Consider the following 16,990-nt stretch of genomic DNA (forward strand, 5'->3'; position numbering starts at 1 on the left):
CCAAATTGATACAGTTAAACTACAATTTAACAACAATGTTATGCAATGTAGATAAATTGTAGAAAATATGTAAATATATTGTAGTGAATAATTTTACCTGCTTAATTCCCTTTTCTAGCTTCCTGAGCTTCATAGCCACAGATTCCTTGTCCTCTTGACAGTCTGTATGTTTGGGTTCCAATGTTGGAGAATCAGCATTTGGAACCTCTGATGATTGTGCACCTTGTTCATCTTCATACTCAATCTTGTTTGGCAGAGTAAGCACTCCAATCTCTTCTCCAAATTCAGTCATGCTTGTGAACTGAATCATGAAAAAAAACAGTTAGTTCCACTAAGACAAAGAAATGTAGTCTAAATGTAGATATTATGAAGGTAAATGTAGGAACATACAAAAATGAAAAAAATACCTTAATCCACTCGAGCTTGATCATCTTCTCTTCAAAGGCAGTTAACCAAATCTGCCCCTTAGTAGCTGACCATCTTAATATGCGAGGTATTGAGTCAGAACACCTCGTAGCAAGCTCCGTGCTGACGGTCGAGCAACACTCATAAAGCCACACTTGCAAGGCTAATGAGCATCCCCGTATGAGATAAGAATGTACACGGGGATTTAGACGATGCCTAACAGATTCCATAACCTGATTGAACGATTTAATACCCCATGGGTATGACTCAAAATTACCAGACTCTACCAAATAGAACCTAAAATGGTCTATAAAAGACACATGATCTTTGTCAGAAGGGCAAACAAAAAATTTCAAAAGATAAAGAATGCACAACTTGACTGCATCCTCATCGTTTACCCAAGATCTATTTGTTACTATGTTTTTCAAATACCACTTCTCTACTCTTTTTTTGTTAGGAAAATAGTTATTCATTAACTTGCTAACATAACTAGAAGTATATCCATAATCTGTAAACTTATTCACACAATTTAAACCGGTAATTAAACCAAACTCTCTCAAGGCAAAATTCAATTTTCCCCCTTCAAGTGGACTGAAAAAAATGATTCATTAGACTTAGACAGTTCATACTTCATCAGAAGATGAATAGCTTGATTTTGCATGCAAATGGAGGGGAGAGACAGTAAGTAACCAAAATAAGTGTTTTTAAAAAGCTTTAAAGCATTTGGAGACAATAACTCTTTTATCTGGCTAAGAATGCTAGGATCACACAAAGTGTGGAATCTAAGCACACCATAATTCACATTATGTGGGGCAAAATAATGTCCATTCTGCACAAAATGATAAATTATTTCATATTAGTAAACTGCATAGAAATTAAGCATTAATATAAATAATATCTACATATAACTACATAATCACTACACTTATTGCTAAAAAAAATCAAGGAGAAAAAATACATACAAATCTGCTTCAAAAAAATACGGCCAACCCACACATATAACTATAAAAACATACAAGACATCTACACATATAAACATTATCTATAAAAATGCAGGAAGCAAAAAGTAGCTACAGCTCTGTTTCAAAATTTAAAAGCTAAGGACAATATAACTACAACACGACTACAAAATAACTACAATTATATCCGTGTTTTAAACCACAACTACAAAAAATCTAGAAAATTAAGACAACTAATCTACAATTTACCAAAACACTTAAAACAGATATTTTTACATCCAAAACAAAACTAAAAAAATGGAAACAAAAATACTAAATGTTTACCTTCACCAATTTTTTATTTCTGAACCAATTTTGGGAGCTCTTTGGACTGTTTCTTCATTTTTTGTTTTGTGGAAGCAGGAGGCAACTTGAGTTTTTTAACTGTTGGAATTTTAGGGACATCTTCAACAAAGTCGTCATCTACACATACCTCTTTCCCCTTTCTTTTGAGTTGTTTGCTGCCTGGTGTAGCACTTCCTCCTACATCTACATCGTGCATTTTCTTTGTTTGCATTTCGGCACGGATTTGTCTAGGAGATGAACTGTGAGTAGTAGGTTTCATTGCATGTGTAGATTTTACTTGTTTTTGTGGTGATTTTGGTGTTAAAACACCCAAATCAAAAGAGGGGATATCACCTACTGTAGATTTTTTATGTATTTTTTTGGGAGATTTGATGTTCTTCATGGTTTAACTTCAATATTTGGTGAAATTAAATTGAGAAAAATGAAGAACGTGGGTAGCTTTTGTTCTGTATAGAAGAAAACTTAAGAAAACGTGGGAGAGTGAAGGGTAAAGGTAAAACGTGTGTGTGTGGGGGGGGGGGGAGTTACGGTAAAGGTAAAAGGTGGGGAGGAGGGGTTGAGCTGAAAGGAAAGAGAAACGTGGGAATATACGGTCCTATAATTATGCCTAAAATAAATGCCCCATTAATTATATTCCTGTTTTAAATTATGGTATATAAATGGTAATTTAGTACACTAAATGTAATTATCTCTAACCTTAAACATGGAGGGTAATAAGGTTTGATATGTGGCATAGGAAGATAAAAATTTCATATATATATATAGTAAAAAACGCTATATATAGCGTCTACTTAACTGGCCAAACGACCGTTAAGGTATAAGACGCTATATATATTTTGGTTACTATATTATTTTTCTATATATTTTTGTTCTTTGAGTACAAAAGAACCACATTTTGGTTCCGTACTCCCGGTGAATTTACCAAGTACCATTTAAAAAAAATTCTCTCTTAAATTCACGTTTGTAAATTCCTTTCAAATACCATAGTAGGTAATAATAGTACTACGAGTTTTTTCTATACCAATTTCTCATAGACACGTAATGTAAAGGGTCTCTATTTGGGGCTGAAGTTGCGGGAAAGGTCAAATCAATTGTCACAATACACATTGAAAGGGAGTTCTTTTTAAGGTCAAATTCTTGGGACCAAAACAGCTATGGGTGTTTTGAAAATTTTAGGAGAAATTATAGTGTATATACTTAACAGTGCCCAGTTATTTGTTTAACAAAAGTATTGAAGCTTGTGACGTTTAAACCTCTTCTCATGGTAAAAAATATGAAAAGACCAATGCGTTGCTTTTTTACCCTTTTGGCTCTTTGGTACTAAATGAATTCAAATATTAGAAGGATTATCAATTTACCATCATCAAGTATAGGAGTTATGATTTTAACCTCTTTAGAATTTACTGGGGACACATTGAACAAAGCGATACTCTAAATGGTAATGCAATTACTATGAAAATATAGGGAAACTGTTTTATATCTCTCTTGTTTTGTTGGAAATAAAATTACAAAATATATATATATATATATATATATATATATATATATATATATATATAATTACATAATTTGAAATTGAACACGAAATTTGCAGTAATAGTGAGGTACGAGACGTGTCTAAGTATTGGCCATAAGATTATCCCTGCAAGTACAATTATGAAACTTTCAATGAATTATCTAGTTCAAAATGGCTTTAAAGAAAAAAACTACTTTAATACATTTTATAACCTAATCAATATGTAAAAGTTAAACCGAATCTCTACAGGACTCAAATTTACTTTAACCATTTTCAATCCTACTCAGCTGGGCCTGGGTTATACTATATGATCATTTTAATCATATTCCGAGACCAAGATCAAGGGAATAAAACTATACAAATCAGCACTTTGATCGAAATAAGCTTCATAGACAGAATCAAGAAAAAGGAAAAAGAATCAGGATCAAGAACAAGACGCTACAAACTAGATTACACATCAGAAATGTCAATTGCTAATCAAAAGTAACCAAAAATTGCAGCGAAAAAAGAATTGAATGGGTAAAGTCTGGAATTAAGGGAACTCAAAGGCACAAATGAATGGGTAAAATCTGGAATTAAGGGACTAAAAGGAACAAATGAATTGGTAAATCTGGAATTATGGGGACTAAAAGGATGGATTTTTATTTTTGGTAAATTGGCGAACGAAATGGATTATCTAGTATCTAGTCTAGTTAAAGCAAAACTTTTAACTTGTGCCATTGATTACCACCGTTGATTTGTATAAGAAGAATGTCGACCGTTGATTATGGATCCTTCTCAAAGGATTCAGTCCAGAACCGTGAATTCTGATCGAACGGACACAATTGAATCTTCTTCTGCATCACTAAACCACACAGCAAACCTCCACCGTCAGATTTCAATTCTTTCTTTCCCGCCATCTCTACAGCTGTTCGCACACTGTTCCAGTCTTTCAACGCCGTTGAAACCACCGACGACGACGAAGAGGTCGTCGAATCAGTGCCGTCGGAGAAATCGCAAGACTCGCCGCCTGATGATTGCTCACTCCGCTTCGATCCTCCACGGCTAAGCCGCCGTCGCCGCCATCGACCGCTCTCTTTCTCTTCCATCAAATCACGAAAACACACAGCAGATAATCCATTCAACAACGAAAAATCCGTACTAATGTAAACCGCGGCACCGATATTCAGAACTCCTTGGAACCTTCCAGAAGGCCGCCTAATTTGTACAGCTGTGAAAGCCGGAGTTGCAGTATTCACCATTCCTTTGAAACAACTACTTAACAGGAGACGCACAGTACCGACGAGGAAATCCTTGAGGACACCAACGGCGTAGATTTCAACGGAGACACCGGAGGTATCGCCAGAAATGAATTTCGGCGAAACACGGAAGAGGAATTTGTCGTTCCAGGTAGGGTTTTCGCCGCCGAAATGATCGATCTTAGTACGGAGTTTATTGGATGAGTTAACCCAGAGTAGGGCGTAAGTTTGCATTCGACGCAAGTTAGTGATTGGGGTTTTGAGGGATTGAGCAGAGATCAAGTTGATCTCCAGAATTTGAGTATTTTCCTCTTCCATGTGAGTTTGTGTTGGTTGTTTCTCTCAAATTCTGCTTCTTTTCTTTGTGTGCTAATAATACGTGTTGATGTGTGATTGTAAAATCGATTGGGCTTAACAAGAAATGAACGAACTTTTCTTGATTCAATTCATGGTTTCAGATGAGCAAGGCCGCAAGCAAGAGAGAGAGAGAGAGAGAGAGAAAGAGAGGATGTTGCTGGCAGAGTCTCTCTCCCTGCTGCCAGCTGTAAGGTTTCTCTTGAATTACATATATACCCTGAAATCTGTTTGCTTGAAATGGTAATGGGCTGGCCCGGGTTGGGCTGGCTAAGAGTCGACAGAGATAGGGCTATTATCACTCTTAGTCCGCCGGAGACTATTTATATCTGATAGTCAAAAACGTGTATAAAATTTGTATATAACATACATAATATATATTATTATATATAAAAAAGGTAAACCATCAACTATGTCCATTTATAAGTAGTTCATTTCAAAAATTGGCCAATTTATAATATATTACTAATATTAGCCAATTAGCTATTTGTAGCTTAAAAAAGGTCAATTTTTTGCTTTCTTTTGATTGGGTGTTATTAGAATAGATTGGATATATCTTAAGAAGCTTGAATGTCAGTTTTGGGATGATTTGGTGCAGTTTTGAGATAGTTTGAATTGAAAATTCGAAGTGAAAATTAAACATGAAAAAAAATGATGTGTATCATACACTGTATCACACATGTATCATATTTGTATCAATTGTGTATCACATTTATACTGTATGTGAGTTATATATGTGATACACGTTTGATACGTGTGTCGCAGAATAATATTTTAAACTCGATTTAATTACGAATTTTGATATAAAACCAATCCAAATCACCTCCAATCTTTCTCAAATTTTATATATTGACTTATCTATATGTTTTCAATAAATTTCAACTATACCTATTGAAAAAGTTCCTTTTTACTTTAGATTTTTTAAATATTGTATTTTTTTTTAATTCATCATCTTATTTGCTACATCATCCATGAAATTTCCTTTTCATCTTGTATCTAATGTTGCTAATCACGCTTAAAAATATGGAAGGAAATTTTTGCATGTGATTCTTTGAGAGAAAAAACCTTATTTATTTGGTTTTTCAATTTTTATATGTACTTGGCTAGTTTTGGTAAATCTATGACTAATGGCTAGAGGTTGGTAAGTTGAGACTTGTTTGGGATATTTGTGTAAGTTTTCTATAAAAAATATATAAATTTCATACATTTTTCGGCTATTATATTTACAACGGCGTGTCAATTTTTCTGAGTCGATATCTATGATTGGCCTGCTTAATTCCACCTGTCTCTTAAAATCTAATTCCAATTTTATATAAAACCTCCCTACAAGTTACGGTATTAGGGGAAAATTTTATTTTGTGTCTCATACAACTGACACTAGTTGCATGAGGCAACTTTTTTATCTCACAATTTTATGGACCCAGATTTTTGTGAACCCAGAAGTGTAAGACTAAGTCGTATGAGACACAAAATAAAACTTCTTACTTAGGGAAGAAAGTATATTTGTAAAAGAAGTGTCCGAATCCTAAAAAAGTAAACAAATCTCTTGAAAACCCTAGTGAATTAAGATGAAAAAAGACTACTTCCTTTATACGTAATCCATCCCAGCAGTAGTTCGCGCACGTAATGCTTTAGTCACTCAAACAGACCTTTATCACCAGTTTCTCAAGTACATGTTATCATGGGGGGAAAATATAGATTGCTGACCGTAGAAGTAAAATCTGCTCTATTTAGTGATAAAAAGGGTGGCAGATGCTACGTGAAAGTTTCCACACATAAAGAAAACCAACTCAAAACAAGTAAGATTAAGATCAAGACCCAGCAATGGAAACAAAAGTTCGTGTTTGTTGTTCCATCCAATGAAAGCTCTAAACTTCGTTTCGAAATTTTTAAGGCAGGTGCGACTTTTTTATCACCGGACTATTTAGCAGGTATTGCTGAATACAAATTGGATCCCGAAGAAGAGGAAACTGTATATGATACTGATAGGGAATACGATACTGATACTGATGGTTATCTGTCCTGTTCTCATTTTATGGAATGGCCACAAAAAACGGATACTGGATTAGACAAATTATGTGCTCCTGATCATAAACTTAAGGTATCAGCAAGTCTTAAGATATGGAAAAGGAAGATCATCAAGGGAAAGTTGGATGTAGAAATTGTGATGGAGAAGAATACATCAATAGTTGGTGGCTTTAACTGGAAATGCTTTGGCATGAAATATAAAGATTTTATGATGGAGGAAATAAATGGAGGCGCCGGTGGATGGGCAGCATTGATGTGTTCCTACGCATAGATTGAACGCTAGCTTAGCCTATTAAGGTATATTTCTTAGTTAGTTTCTCTTGGTAGTTATTATGAAACTTGTGATCTTGCTTATATATAGAGGCAATCATGCGAATGATGATTGTTTCGTGGATATTAGTGATGCTTACAGAGTATTACTTTGCTTAGTTACTTTATATAGTACATTTCTTTTTGCCTCATTTCTTAACCGTTGCTATTCTTTTCTTCTTTTCGTAATTCCATAGTATGCATTTATTGTTTGAAAAGTGATAATCTATTTCAATTGATTAGATATATTTAGTATGACCATTAGTTCAAATGCGGAACTAAAAGCTTGAAAAGCATAATTTGAAAAAAGATGTTAAATGTTAATTCTTCTGAAGAGACCACAAGAACGATTCTTCATGGGAAATTCTAATTTAGGTATAATTTTGCTGTGGTAAGAAAGGCCAACAACTGAGAAGAAAAAGGCTTATTCATAACTGTTATTCCAGAAACATAGCATACAATGACACACAGATACAGACCACATCAACCAAACTACTATCTCATCCAAAGATTTCACCAAGATTTATGTACTCACATTGCCAACCCCGCAGCTCTGTCTTTCAGTGAGTCATTCAATGGCTTCATACAGACTGAACCTGCTCTTGGTACCCTATATCGTCTCAATCTCAGCTTCTTCTTCCTGGACAATCTCTTCTCCAGGTCCTTAACTCTTCCAGAAAGACTGGATACAACAGTGAGTTGTTCTTTCCCTGCTTTTATTAGTTTCTCCATCATCTCCCTTAATTTTTCATTCTCTTCTATAAGCTTTTGACTGCTCTCTGAGAATGCATCACTATCAAAGGATACTTGGCTAGCAGTAGGTGATGATGGTGACATTTCCACTCTCTTCCATTCTTTAAGCTCCTTTGCATCCATTACTTGTGCTTCATTAGGCGTAGAACCAAAAGAGCAGACAGCATCAGCTGAATTACCTTCCACAGTATCACATGTCGATGGATATGTGCTGCGGTCCTCTGCTACACCAAGCTCTTTCTCCCCTAACAGCTGCGTCTCAGTAGTTACAGCTTCTGATTTTGGAGCAGTCATCACTATACTTTCATCCACTGGTTCCTCGGTCATAGGTGCAGGGTTATCAGCAGCCACTGGTTCTTCCTCTTGCATCTCAAAGTTTTCCTCCAGATGCCTCTGCTCAACCTCCACATTATTCTCTTTGTGTTCACTCTTGAGTACAGAGACCAAAGCATCACTGCGAGCAGGCAATTCCTCACCTTGCACCTCCATATTTTCCTCCCCAACATTCTGCTTATCCTGAGCATAATATTCTTTGGCCTCGTCAATGGTAGCAGTAAATAGTTGAGGTTCTGCTGACACTTCAATGGTTTTTTTTGAATTAAGGATTTCAATGTCTCTCTCTACTGCATTTTGCATTTTCTCCTGCAGAACTCCAGTTGTTTCCAATTCCTCCATGTTGGTGGCATCTGTAGACTGCTTCATGGTGATTGCTTCTTCCTGTGAGTATATTGGAAACGCGTCTGACCCAGTGCTGCATTGTCCACGTTCCTCGCCATCCTCTTCCATACCAACCTTAGCATCAACATCAGAGATCTTCCCATCTTCATTTAATGGTCTGAGATCTTCTTTCTCCTGTTCTGGAGCATCAACTCGTACTGTTTTATCTGTTTCCAGAACTTCTGAATTTTCTTTTTGTCCATTGCTGCTGTGGATGTTCATTGGCCCCAAAACAACTAGTGTTTCACCTAATGCTTCCAAGTGGTGGTGCTCTCGCCTCTCTGTATCAGAGACTTTTTCTTCAGGAATATGAGCAGTAAGGTTTCCATTGTCATGTTGGAGGACCTCGTCTTTTCTGATCTCAGTAGACCCTTGAACACTAGTCTCTTCATCAAGGACTCCTTGCGGGAGCTCTTCCAATTCATCAACACCTCCACCCTTCCCCTTCAAACCACAACCTCTGACCTCTAAGCCCAAGTTTTCTGTCAGATCTACAGAAAATGGAATAGGATTTGGCAAAGATTGTTCAGCTTTGTCATGCTCTTCTGATTTCTCAACTACTACCGTATTCTCATCAGGTGACTTATCATTCAAATTTTCTTTAGATTCAGAAAGTGATTCTGTTGCCTCATCCACCACTGCACCACCACTTGAAAAGTTCTCCACCACCTCCTCAACGTTCTCACTTTCTTCTTTACCGACCACTTCCTCTGCATTGCCTACGTGATGAGAGTTGGGGAGTGTCTCTGCCGCACAAAGAGGCTGCTCTTGACAGGGCTCCTTTGCATGTACCTTTATTTCTTCATCTCCCCGCGCTAAATCATCATCCTGTTCAAACTTTGGCACCTCTCGGCCTCCCTGCATGGAAATGTTGTCTTCCACCGTCCTGCATGCATCCCCGCTGGATTGAGCAGTTAAAGCCTGTTCACTTTCTGCCAGTTGCTTCTTACAGTTCAGAAGATCCAGCTTCTCCTGCAGGCTAACAAGCTCCTTTGCTACAGATTTTCTATATTCCCTAACGGTTGGATGTAACCCCTGGCGAAGTATATTAAAATTAGGATATAGGTGATTCAGTTACTTGAAAAGAAAATAGAAGAAAAAAGAATTTATCACCAAAAACTTAATCAGGTCAGACATGAAAACACAAATGAAAACTTAGCCACCAGGTACATTGGAATCTTCAAAGTCAAGTGATTTAGATAGTAAGCCAAAATTATACGAAAACCATGACACAATACGAATCATGGAGTAAAGCAGCAATATAATCAAGTTGATTTTGCATAATCAATCAGAGTTTTCATCTTAGCTGAGTTTCGAAATAAGAAAAACAAAATAAAGATTCACAGCTTTTGCTATCCTAACTGTCCCACTGAAATGGATATAGAAGAAGATAGATCATATTTTGATGATGTTTTGTGTAAGTTAGGTCATTCACATACCTGAATAGCGTCAAGCTTCAGCAGAAGACCCATTATGGCTTCTGTGAGAATAGTCATCTGTTTGTTGTCAGCTGAGCTCTCCAAAGCCTGAATACAGTTTTTAAGCTCAGCCATCTGCTCCTTTATTTTAGTTATCTGCTTTAATTTCTTCAGAGGCTCCCATCTCCGCACGTTGAACCCTCGGTATGCCGACTGAATCACAGTAGCCGCGTTATCATCAGACAGCTTACTCCTATCTGGTTTCATGTACACAACTAAACCCGCATTTCCCTTCGCTGCTTCTCTGGCCTCACCAATCTGATGTCCTTGATTGTTGGACTGAGGTTCTGCTGCTACTCCATCAGGTTGATGCTTGAGCTCATTGGTTGCTTTACTAGTATCACCCTCACTGCTTTGGCCCCTTGCCTTCCCTTTCAGATCAGGGAAAACCGTATATTGATCTTGAAGTTTATCTTCTTTGCTAGTCCCTTGGGCAACCTTAACAACTTTTCTTTTTCCTTCACTTGGATCCACTTCTATGCTTTTCTCCGGCGTAGCTGTTGTGGATGATTTGTCAAGATGAACATTCTCCTTCTCATTTGATAAGATGGGAGGTTTGGAGCTGTCACTTGGCGAATCTACTAATTTCCGTTTCCCACCAGGAGGACTAGGGGACCTAGAACTGCCGTTACTGCTTTTTTTCCTAGGCAGGGGATCAACTCTTAGACAAACAGGGGGCAGCTTGGATGACTTTGTAGGAGAAGACGACTGCTTCTTGCCACCGTCTTCAGTGGTTTTCTTCTCTTTAGCATCAACATCATGCTGTTTGGAAGCATCTTCCGGTTTTCCATCCAAGACATCCTCAATTTGCTCCATTTGCCTTACTGGAATGATTTTCGTAACAGAATCTTTATTCAGTCCCTTTCCGTGGATTTCACTTCCTCTATTCACTACATTTTCTCTAGAATCGCTTCTATCCTCTTCAACATCATGTAACTTTGGTATGGTAGATTTTAAGGGGGAGGTCTGCTCCTGATCAACACCAGTCTCCTTGCTAACTTTGCCGTCTATTTCCTCAGGTTTGTAAGGCATCCAGATTATTGGAAATGGAAACTGTTTCTTGTTCATATCATCGTGGTGTTGTTTTCTGGGTGGATCTCCCCTTTGCTTTGGTAATTCCGAGTTGTTCCCTTGATAAGGAGACCATACATTCCAGATATTTGGTTGTTCGAAAGATCTGCAATCACCATACGGTTTCACATCTTTCACCTCATCCCGTTTACCTTCAAATCCATTAGGCTTCACGTGTGCGCTATTCATCATATAATCAGGTGGCATCCACAGAACAGGATAAGGACAATTCTTGAACCCAAAAGGAACCAAGGACTCATTGCTTTCATTTTTCTTATCCTGGTCCTGTTCTTCTATTTTAATGTTGCTCCCTCCTTTCGTATAACATGGATGATTTGGACAGCCACAGAAGTGATGACCACTTCCCATATTCTTATCATATTCGTACCGAGGCTGCTCCATAGTAAAATGGGGAGAAACATAATTAGCAGCATACATCACCGGATATGCTGGATTGCTACAGTTGTTGTAGGGAGGCAGTGGAAGGTAGGGATAAGGAGGACCGAATGCACACTGGCTCGGGGAATTGTTATGGATACAGCAACTGTGACACTGCGGTGGATAAGGATGCCCATAGTTACCACCACAAGGCCAGGATTCATAAGCTACAGGAGATCTAGCTGGATCAATGTTCAGATGATGACGATTGGGTTCAAACTGGGGATAATAAGGAGGGTTGTGAGGTACTCGGTTTCTTTGGTAAGGATGTGTGTCCATGAACCCATACATGGGATACATCCTCTATATTTAGGAAAATATAAATACTGGTAGCTTGGTTCCAATGCAGGTCCAAATTTAAGCTTCTCTTTCAAGTTTATGCGGTTACCTATTGGAAAATAAGAATACTAAGACTTCTGCGGATCCTCAAAAAAGAAGGAAAAGAATTAAAGGAATACAAGCAAAGGATATCAACAAACAAAAAACAGCTTTGCCTAAAATTAGCAGTTGTGGGAAAGATCTAAAACCAAGCTTAATCATCTCCATCACCTCTAGCAAGACAACCTAAGACTATGAGACTATTACAGAGCCTTTCTTTATATTAGTAGCAATTTCCTTCATCTGTTACTAAAAGATGTAATGTCTCAAGATTGTTCCAAACCACGCATACTGTTTTAAAGAGCATTTACTTACATTCACATTTTCCCTCATCTGTTACCAAAACAGTATATATTGTTTGAACAATCTTTGGACACTACATAGTTTTTTAAGTGATACACCCAAGAAATGTACAACTACAAGTTCAAGACATGCAAAAGAAACAGCATTTAGGCACAATATTTAAACACCCTCTAATGCAAATTCCAACACCCCTTTTAATTTCTTTGATTGGAAGATGGCAGAACTGTCTTTATTCAATCAGTGTGCCCAAAACAATACTTCTAATCCAAATCATCATCAAAATAAGAGAAATCCATCTTCAGACCTCTTAAGCCAAATAACAAGACAATGTTATAATTATCAAACTACCCCCCAGTCTCAAAAAGATAATACAGTCCCAACTATAATGATTAACACATCTAACAACTATAATTACCATTCGTCCCTTTAGTTTTGATGTTATATGGAAAAAATCCGTTTGTCAATTTTTTTTTAAATTTTGAACATAATTTACATATACAAAGTACTATTATTACATCAGACAAATTTGCAAGCATCTGAAAGTGGCAACGAAATAATAGAGCAATCCTGGCCAAATATAACTGACAGAATACCCAAAAACTCCATTACAATTAATAAAAAAAAAGAAGGAAATTCAGCCATCATTTCAGCATATGAATACACAAGCCGGTATAAAAAAAAATTAAAGCTAAACTTACTTTTAAGAAAGAAGAAAGGCTCCGTCCAATCGGTTCCACAAATCCAGATGACTCGGTTTCCGGTACAAATCGATCCACCAACCCAACAAAACCAGCTTCTTTAGTGCTCGAACTTTGCTTCTCTCTTTGTAACTGCTCCGAAAATCAAATGTTCTTTCTCTGATCAGTTGCTTCGCCATTTTTCTATTTATATATACTCTTAGGAAATGACTTGGGAAATTCGAGAAGTTCTACGGTTTTCGAGATGCTTCGCGCGCAAACGTTGGTTTATTAAGATATCTCGACTTTTCTTCCTTTCTTGCCACGTAGTCATTTCTGACAATATTTTTCATGGTAAGGGATTGGATACGATGGGACACAGGTTATCTCCATGATCTGCTACGGTAGTCATATGCCACATTGGTTTTAGATGAGCTAACCGTATGTTATTGGTTATTGGATTCTGATTATTTGTAACCGGTTAGAATTTATGAACTTCTAGATTTATTAAATTATTTGACTTGCATTATCGTGAGTTTCCTTTTGCCTCTAGATATTTCCATCGTTAGCTGACTTTTACTCTTTTATTTTTAAGATTGATTACATATAATTTTGCGACATCCTCATATCTTTGTCAAATAATATCATATATGTATCTCAAGAACATTCAATTAAATATCTGGAAAATATTACTCTTTGAGCAATTTTATCTTTTGTATATTTTACAATCGCGAGCCGGGGGTCTCCTGGAAACAGTCTCTCTGCCCCTCGGGGTAGAGGTAAAGTCTGCGTACATATTACCCTCCTCATATCCCACTTGTGGGATTATACTGGGTTGTTGTTATTGTTGTTGTATATTTTGCAATCGCAACATTATCGTTGTACCTTACTAATTTAATTAACTGTGATTTGTATTGGATAAGCCCTTAATAAAATCCTCCCTATCAACTACCAAGAAGTTTTCACTGCAAATAAAAATTAAACGTAACTTTTTGTTATATATATATTATTTATGATATTACACTAATTTTAAGAATATTATATATAAAAAGAAATTTACTAACATGTGTTTTGGTACTGGTTGCATGAAAAGTTGGAGATGTTTACGTTAAGAAATGAATTGACAAATGATTTACCTCAAAGACAAAATGAAACGTATAATTCCTCTCCAATTATATACTCAAACAACTCGTATAACAGCAAAAGAAAAATATAAATTTTTTCCTCAAATTTTCAATAACAAAGTTAAAGTACCTTTCTCAACTCTTCTCCCAAAATGATACCCCAAACATGGCAAGCAAGTACCTAGACAATTTGTAACATTAAAATACAAAACTGAGAATAGTGTGTATCACCAAGTTAATTTCTTTCGCCATTTCCATGCATATCCTATATTTCAGCGCCTGCACATTTAATAATTTTCATAGAAATCATATTCTCAAAAAATTCAGTCAGAATGAAGGAATGTCTTGAAATTGATTTGATCTTTGTAAAAGTCATATGACAATTTGAAATTAAACGACGTTTACATAAATGAGAGATCGAGGAAATACATAGTGATAAAAGATGGTGTAGATAATGGGATGAAAAGAAGGGTCACGATCGTCGATATACCAACTTTCACATTACTACATATTATTAGATCAAAACTAAATAATTGTAGTAAATTTTCACATTACTACATATTATAAGATCAAAACTAAATAATTGTAGTGCATAGTTGCCTGTTGGCCAAATTCATAAGTTATAATATTTGCAAGAAGACAAAATTAAGCAAAAGTAGAAAGTAATTAACAAATATTTAATTATCTTTTTGCTCAAGCTTTGACCCAAGCTCACAAGAATCCTTCACTGCTGAATATGTTCTTTGTGTGGTATATGATGAGGTAAGTGGTATTGGAAAAATAAGATATAAATTACTTTACTTACTACTATAATTTTTAAAATAATTACAAATGTTGCACGAGCTCTCATTTTTATGGTTGAACTATCACATTTTTCCTCAATATTTCATTTTTTTAAAGGCCATAACCTCTAAATAAAGATGCATGAGCTATATGGGATGTGGACTTTTTAAAATAAGAGAAATGAAAAAATATAAAAAAATAGTAAAAAGATAGAGATAAAAGATATATAGTATTTTTGCACTATGGAATGTGATATATCAACAATTCTATTCCAGTTTATGCAACACTATAAAATATGTAAGGACGTAGAAAACCCTTCCTCAACATTTCTTCTTCCGAGAAAGAAAAAAGGACTATGTCCATGGGTCAGACATGAGAAAAATACATTTAACATCAATAAATCAGACATGTATACTATATTATTTCTTTGATCATCATCTCAAATGCACCGCAATTCACTCTAAAAATTATCTAAATAAACAAATCGCCTATGAAAATTAACAAATCCCCTAAACTAATTATAATTAATCAAAAAGCTTTGGTGAAAAAGCAAAGCAGCCTCACAATAAAAAAATATTTGAGAGATTTAGAGAAAAGATAAAAGAGGGTGAAAAGATTCGAAGTGTATTTCCATTCTTCACCGGTGGAGGAGGAATTAAATAGTAAAGGGTGATTTTTTATCTTTAAATGTAGTAGTTAAAAAGTCAAAAAATTTGGGTATAAAATTTTGAAATGGTGCATTTCTCTTTCTTAATTATTAGTAATATGAAACTGCAATTAATTTTTTTCAAAACACGATCTTTCTTTCACCAAGTAACTGTAATTAATACTTAAATTTTTTAATTATCAGTAAATGAGCCTGCCTTTTCATTTCTTAACCGTACAGAGGCGTAAATAATTAATATGTTCAATGAAGGGGTATGACTTTGAGTTTTTAACTATTAAAATAGGAGAAAATCTCAATAAAAAGGAGGAAAAAGATAAATATGATTCCTAGCATTTGAGACATGTCACATCAACTTTCTCATTCCCACAATTATATATATATAGACTTTTTGTTACGTCATTTTTATTTCTTACACTTTCATATATTCCCTCTGTTTTAATTTAGATGAGGTAATTTAATTCGACACGAAGTTTAAGGAAAAAAAAAGAAGACTTTTGAAACTTGTGGTCTTAAAATTTTAAAGGGTAAATTTTTTGTGATGTCATAACATTTATGTGGTTATAAAGCTTCTCATTAAGGGTAAAATGGATAAAATGAAGAATTTAAAGTTAAATTATTTTTAAATTTAGAAATATGTCATTTATTTTGGAATAGACTAAAAAGTAAAATACCTCATCTATTTTGAAATAGAGGAAATAACTAACAACGTCTTAACAGGTAGGCCCTACAAAAAGAAAGGTAAAAAAACTCAACTGAAGAATAATGTCCAAAATTTCTATTATATCTATTATATAGAAGAGCGAAGTGGAGGTCGACCAAGGGTAGAATAGTAATTGAGACGTCTCTATTAAAATGGTGTTTTTTGTCCTTTTGTCTTTCTCATTCTAAAATTCAGATGAAGACTGTTCTTCTCATTTCATACTACTCTTTCACTTCTCTTCATCTTCTCAGCTAGCTATTGCTATTTCAGGTATGCTTTTCTTTAATTTTTTTTTCTAAATCTTCTTCCAGCTTTTTTCAGATTTTCCAATATCATAGGCTCATAACTAAAATCCATGCCTGTTGTTGCTATGGTTCTGCCCTAACTCTCCCTTCAATGTTCTTTGTCCTTCATTTTATTCATTTCAAAGACTACTCTTTTAGTTCTATTCGTCTTTCTCGGTTGGGTGTTACAATTAATTTCGGTTCTGATTTTGTTTCAATTTTTGTCCATTTTTTTTCCAATTCTCTTCGTACTTTCCAATTCTTTTTCCACTTTCTGCTCTACTTTGTGAAATTATTATGAATTCTCAAGTTGGTAATTTGTTAAATCTGTCATCAGCTAGAAAAGTCTTGATTTTTTCATATTTCAAGATATTAGATATTTTGTCTCCCCAAGAGCAAGGTGGGAAGTTCTTGGAGGGAAGGATGCCGGGGGTCTATTTGGAAACAGTCTCTCTACCCTAGG

At 35.5% G+C, this 16,990-nt stretch overlaps 2 protein-coding genes across 2 annotated transcripts; both read right to left on the reverse strand.

The window, feature by feature from the left end:
- Positions 1-3,989: 3,989 nt before the first annotated feature.
- LOC107795682 (uncharacterized) lies at positions 3,990-4,781 on the reverse strand. The gene has a single exon (XM_016618358.2). The coding sequence runs from the start codon at positions 4,779-4,781 to the stop codon at positions 3,990-3,992; it is 792 nt and encodes a 263-aa protein (XP_016473844.1).
- A 2,782-nt stretch (positions 4,782-7,563) lies between these two features.
- LOC107795681 (uncharacterized) lies at positions 7,564-13,234 on the reverse strand. Its single transcript, XM_016618357.2, has 3 exons — positions 12,991-13,234; positions 10,064-11,999; positions 7,564-9,659 (listed from the first exon to the last, which is right to left on the reverse strand). The coding sequence occupies exons 2-3, from the start codon at positions 11,909-11,911 to the stop codon at positions 7,686-7,688; spliced, it is 3,822 nt and encodes a 1,273-aa protein (XP_016473843.2). The 5' UTR covers positions 11,912-11,999; positions 12,991-13,234; the 3' UTR covers positions 7,564-7,685.
- Positions 13,235-16,990: the final 3,756 nt, after the last annotated feature.

The sequence above is a fragment of the Nicotiana tabacum genome, chromosome 7, assembly GCF_000715075.1.
Source record: "Nicotiana tabacum cultivar K326 chromosome 7, ASM71507v2, whole genome shotgun sequence".
Lineage (NCBI taxonomy): Eukaryota > Viridiplantae > Streptophyta > Magnoliopsida > Solanales > Solanaceae > Nicotiana > Nicotiana tabacum.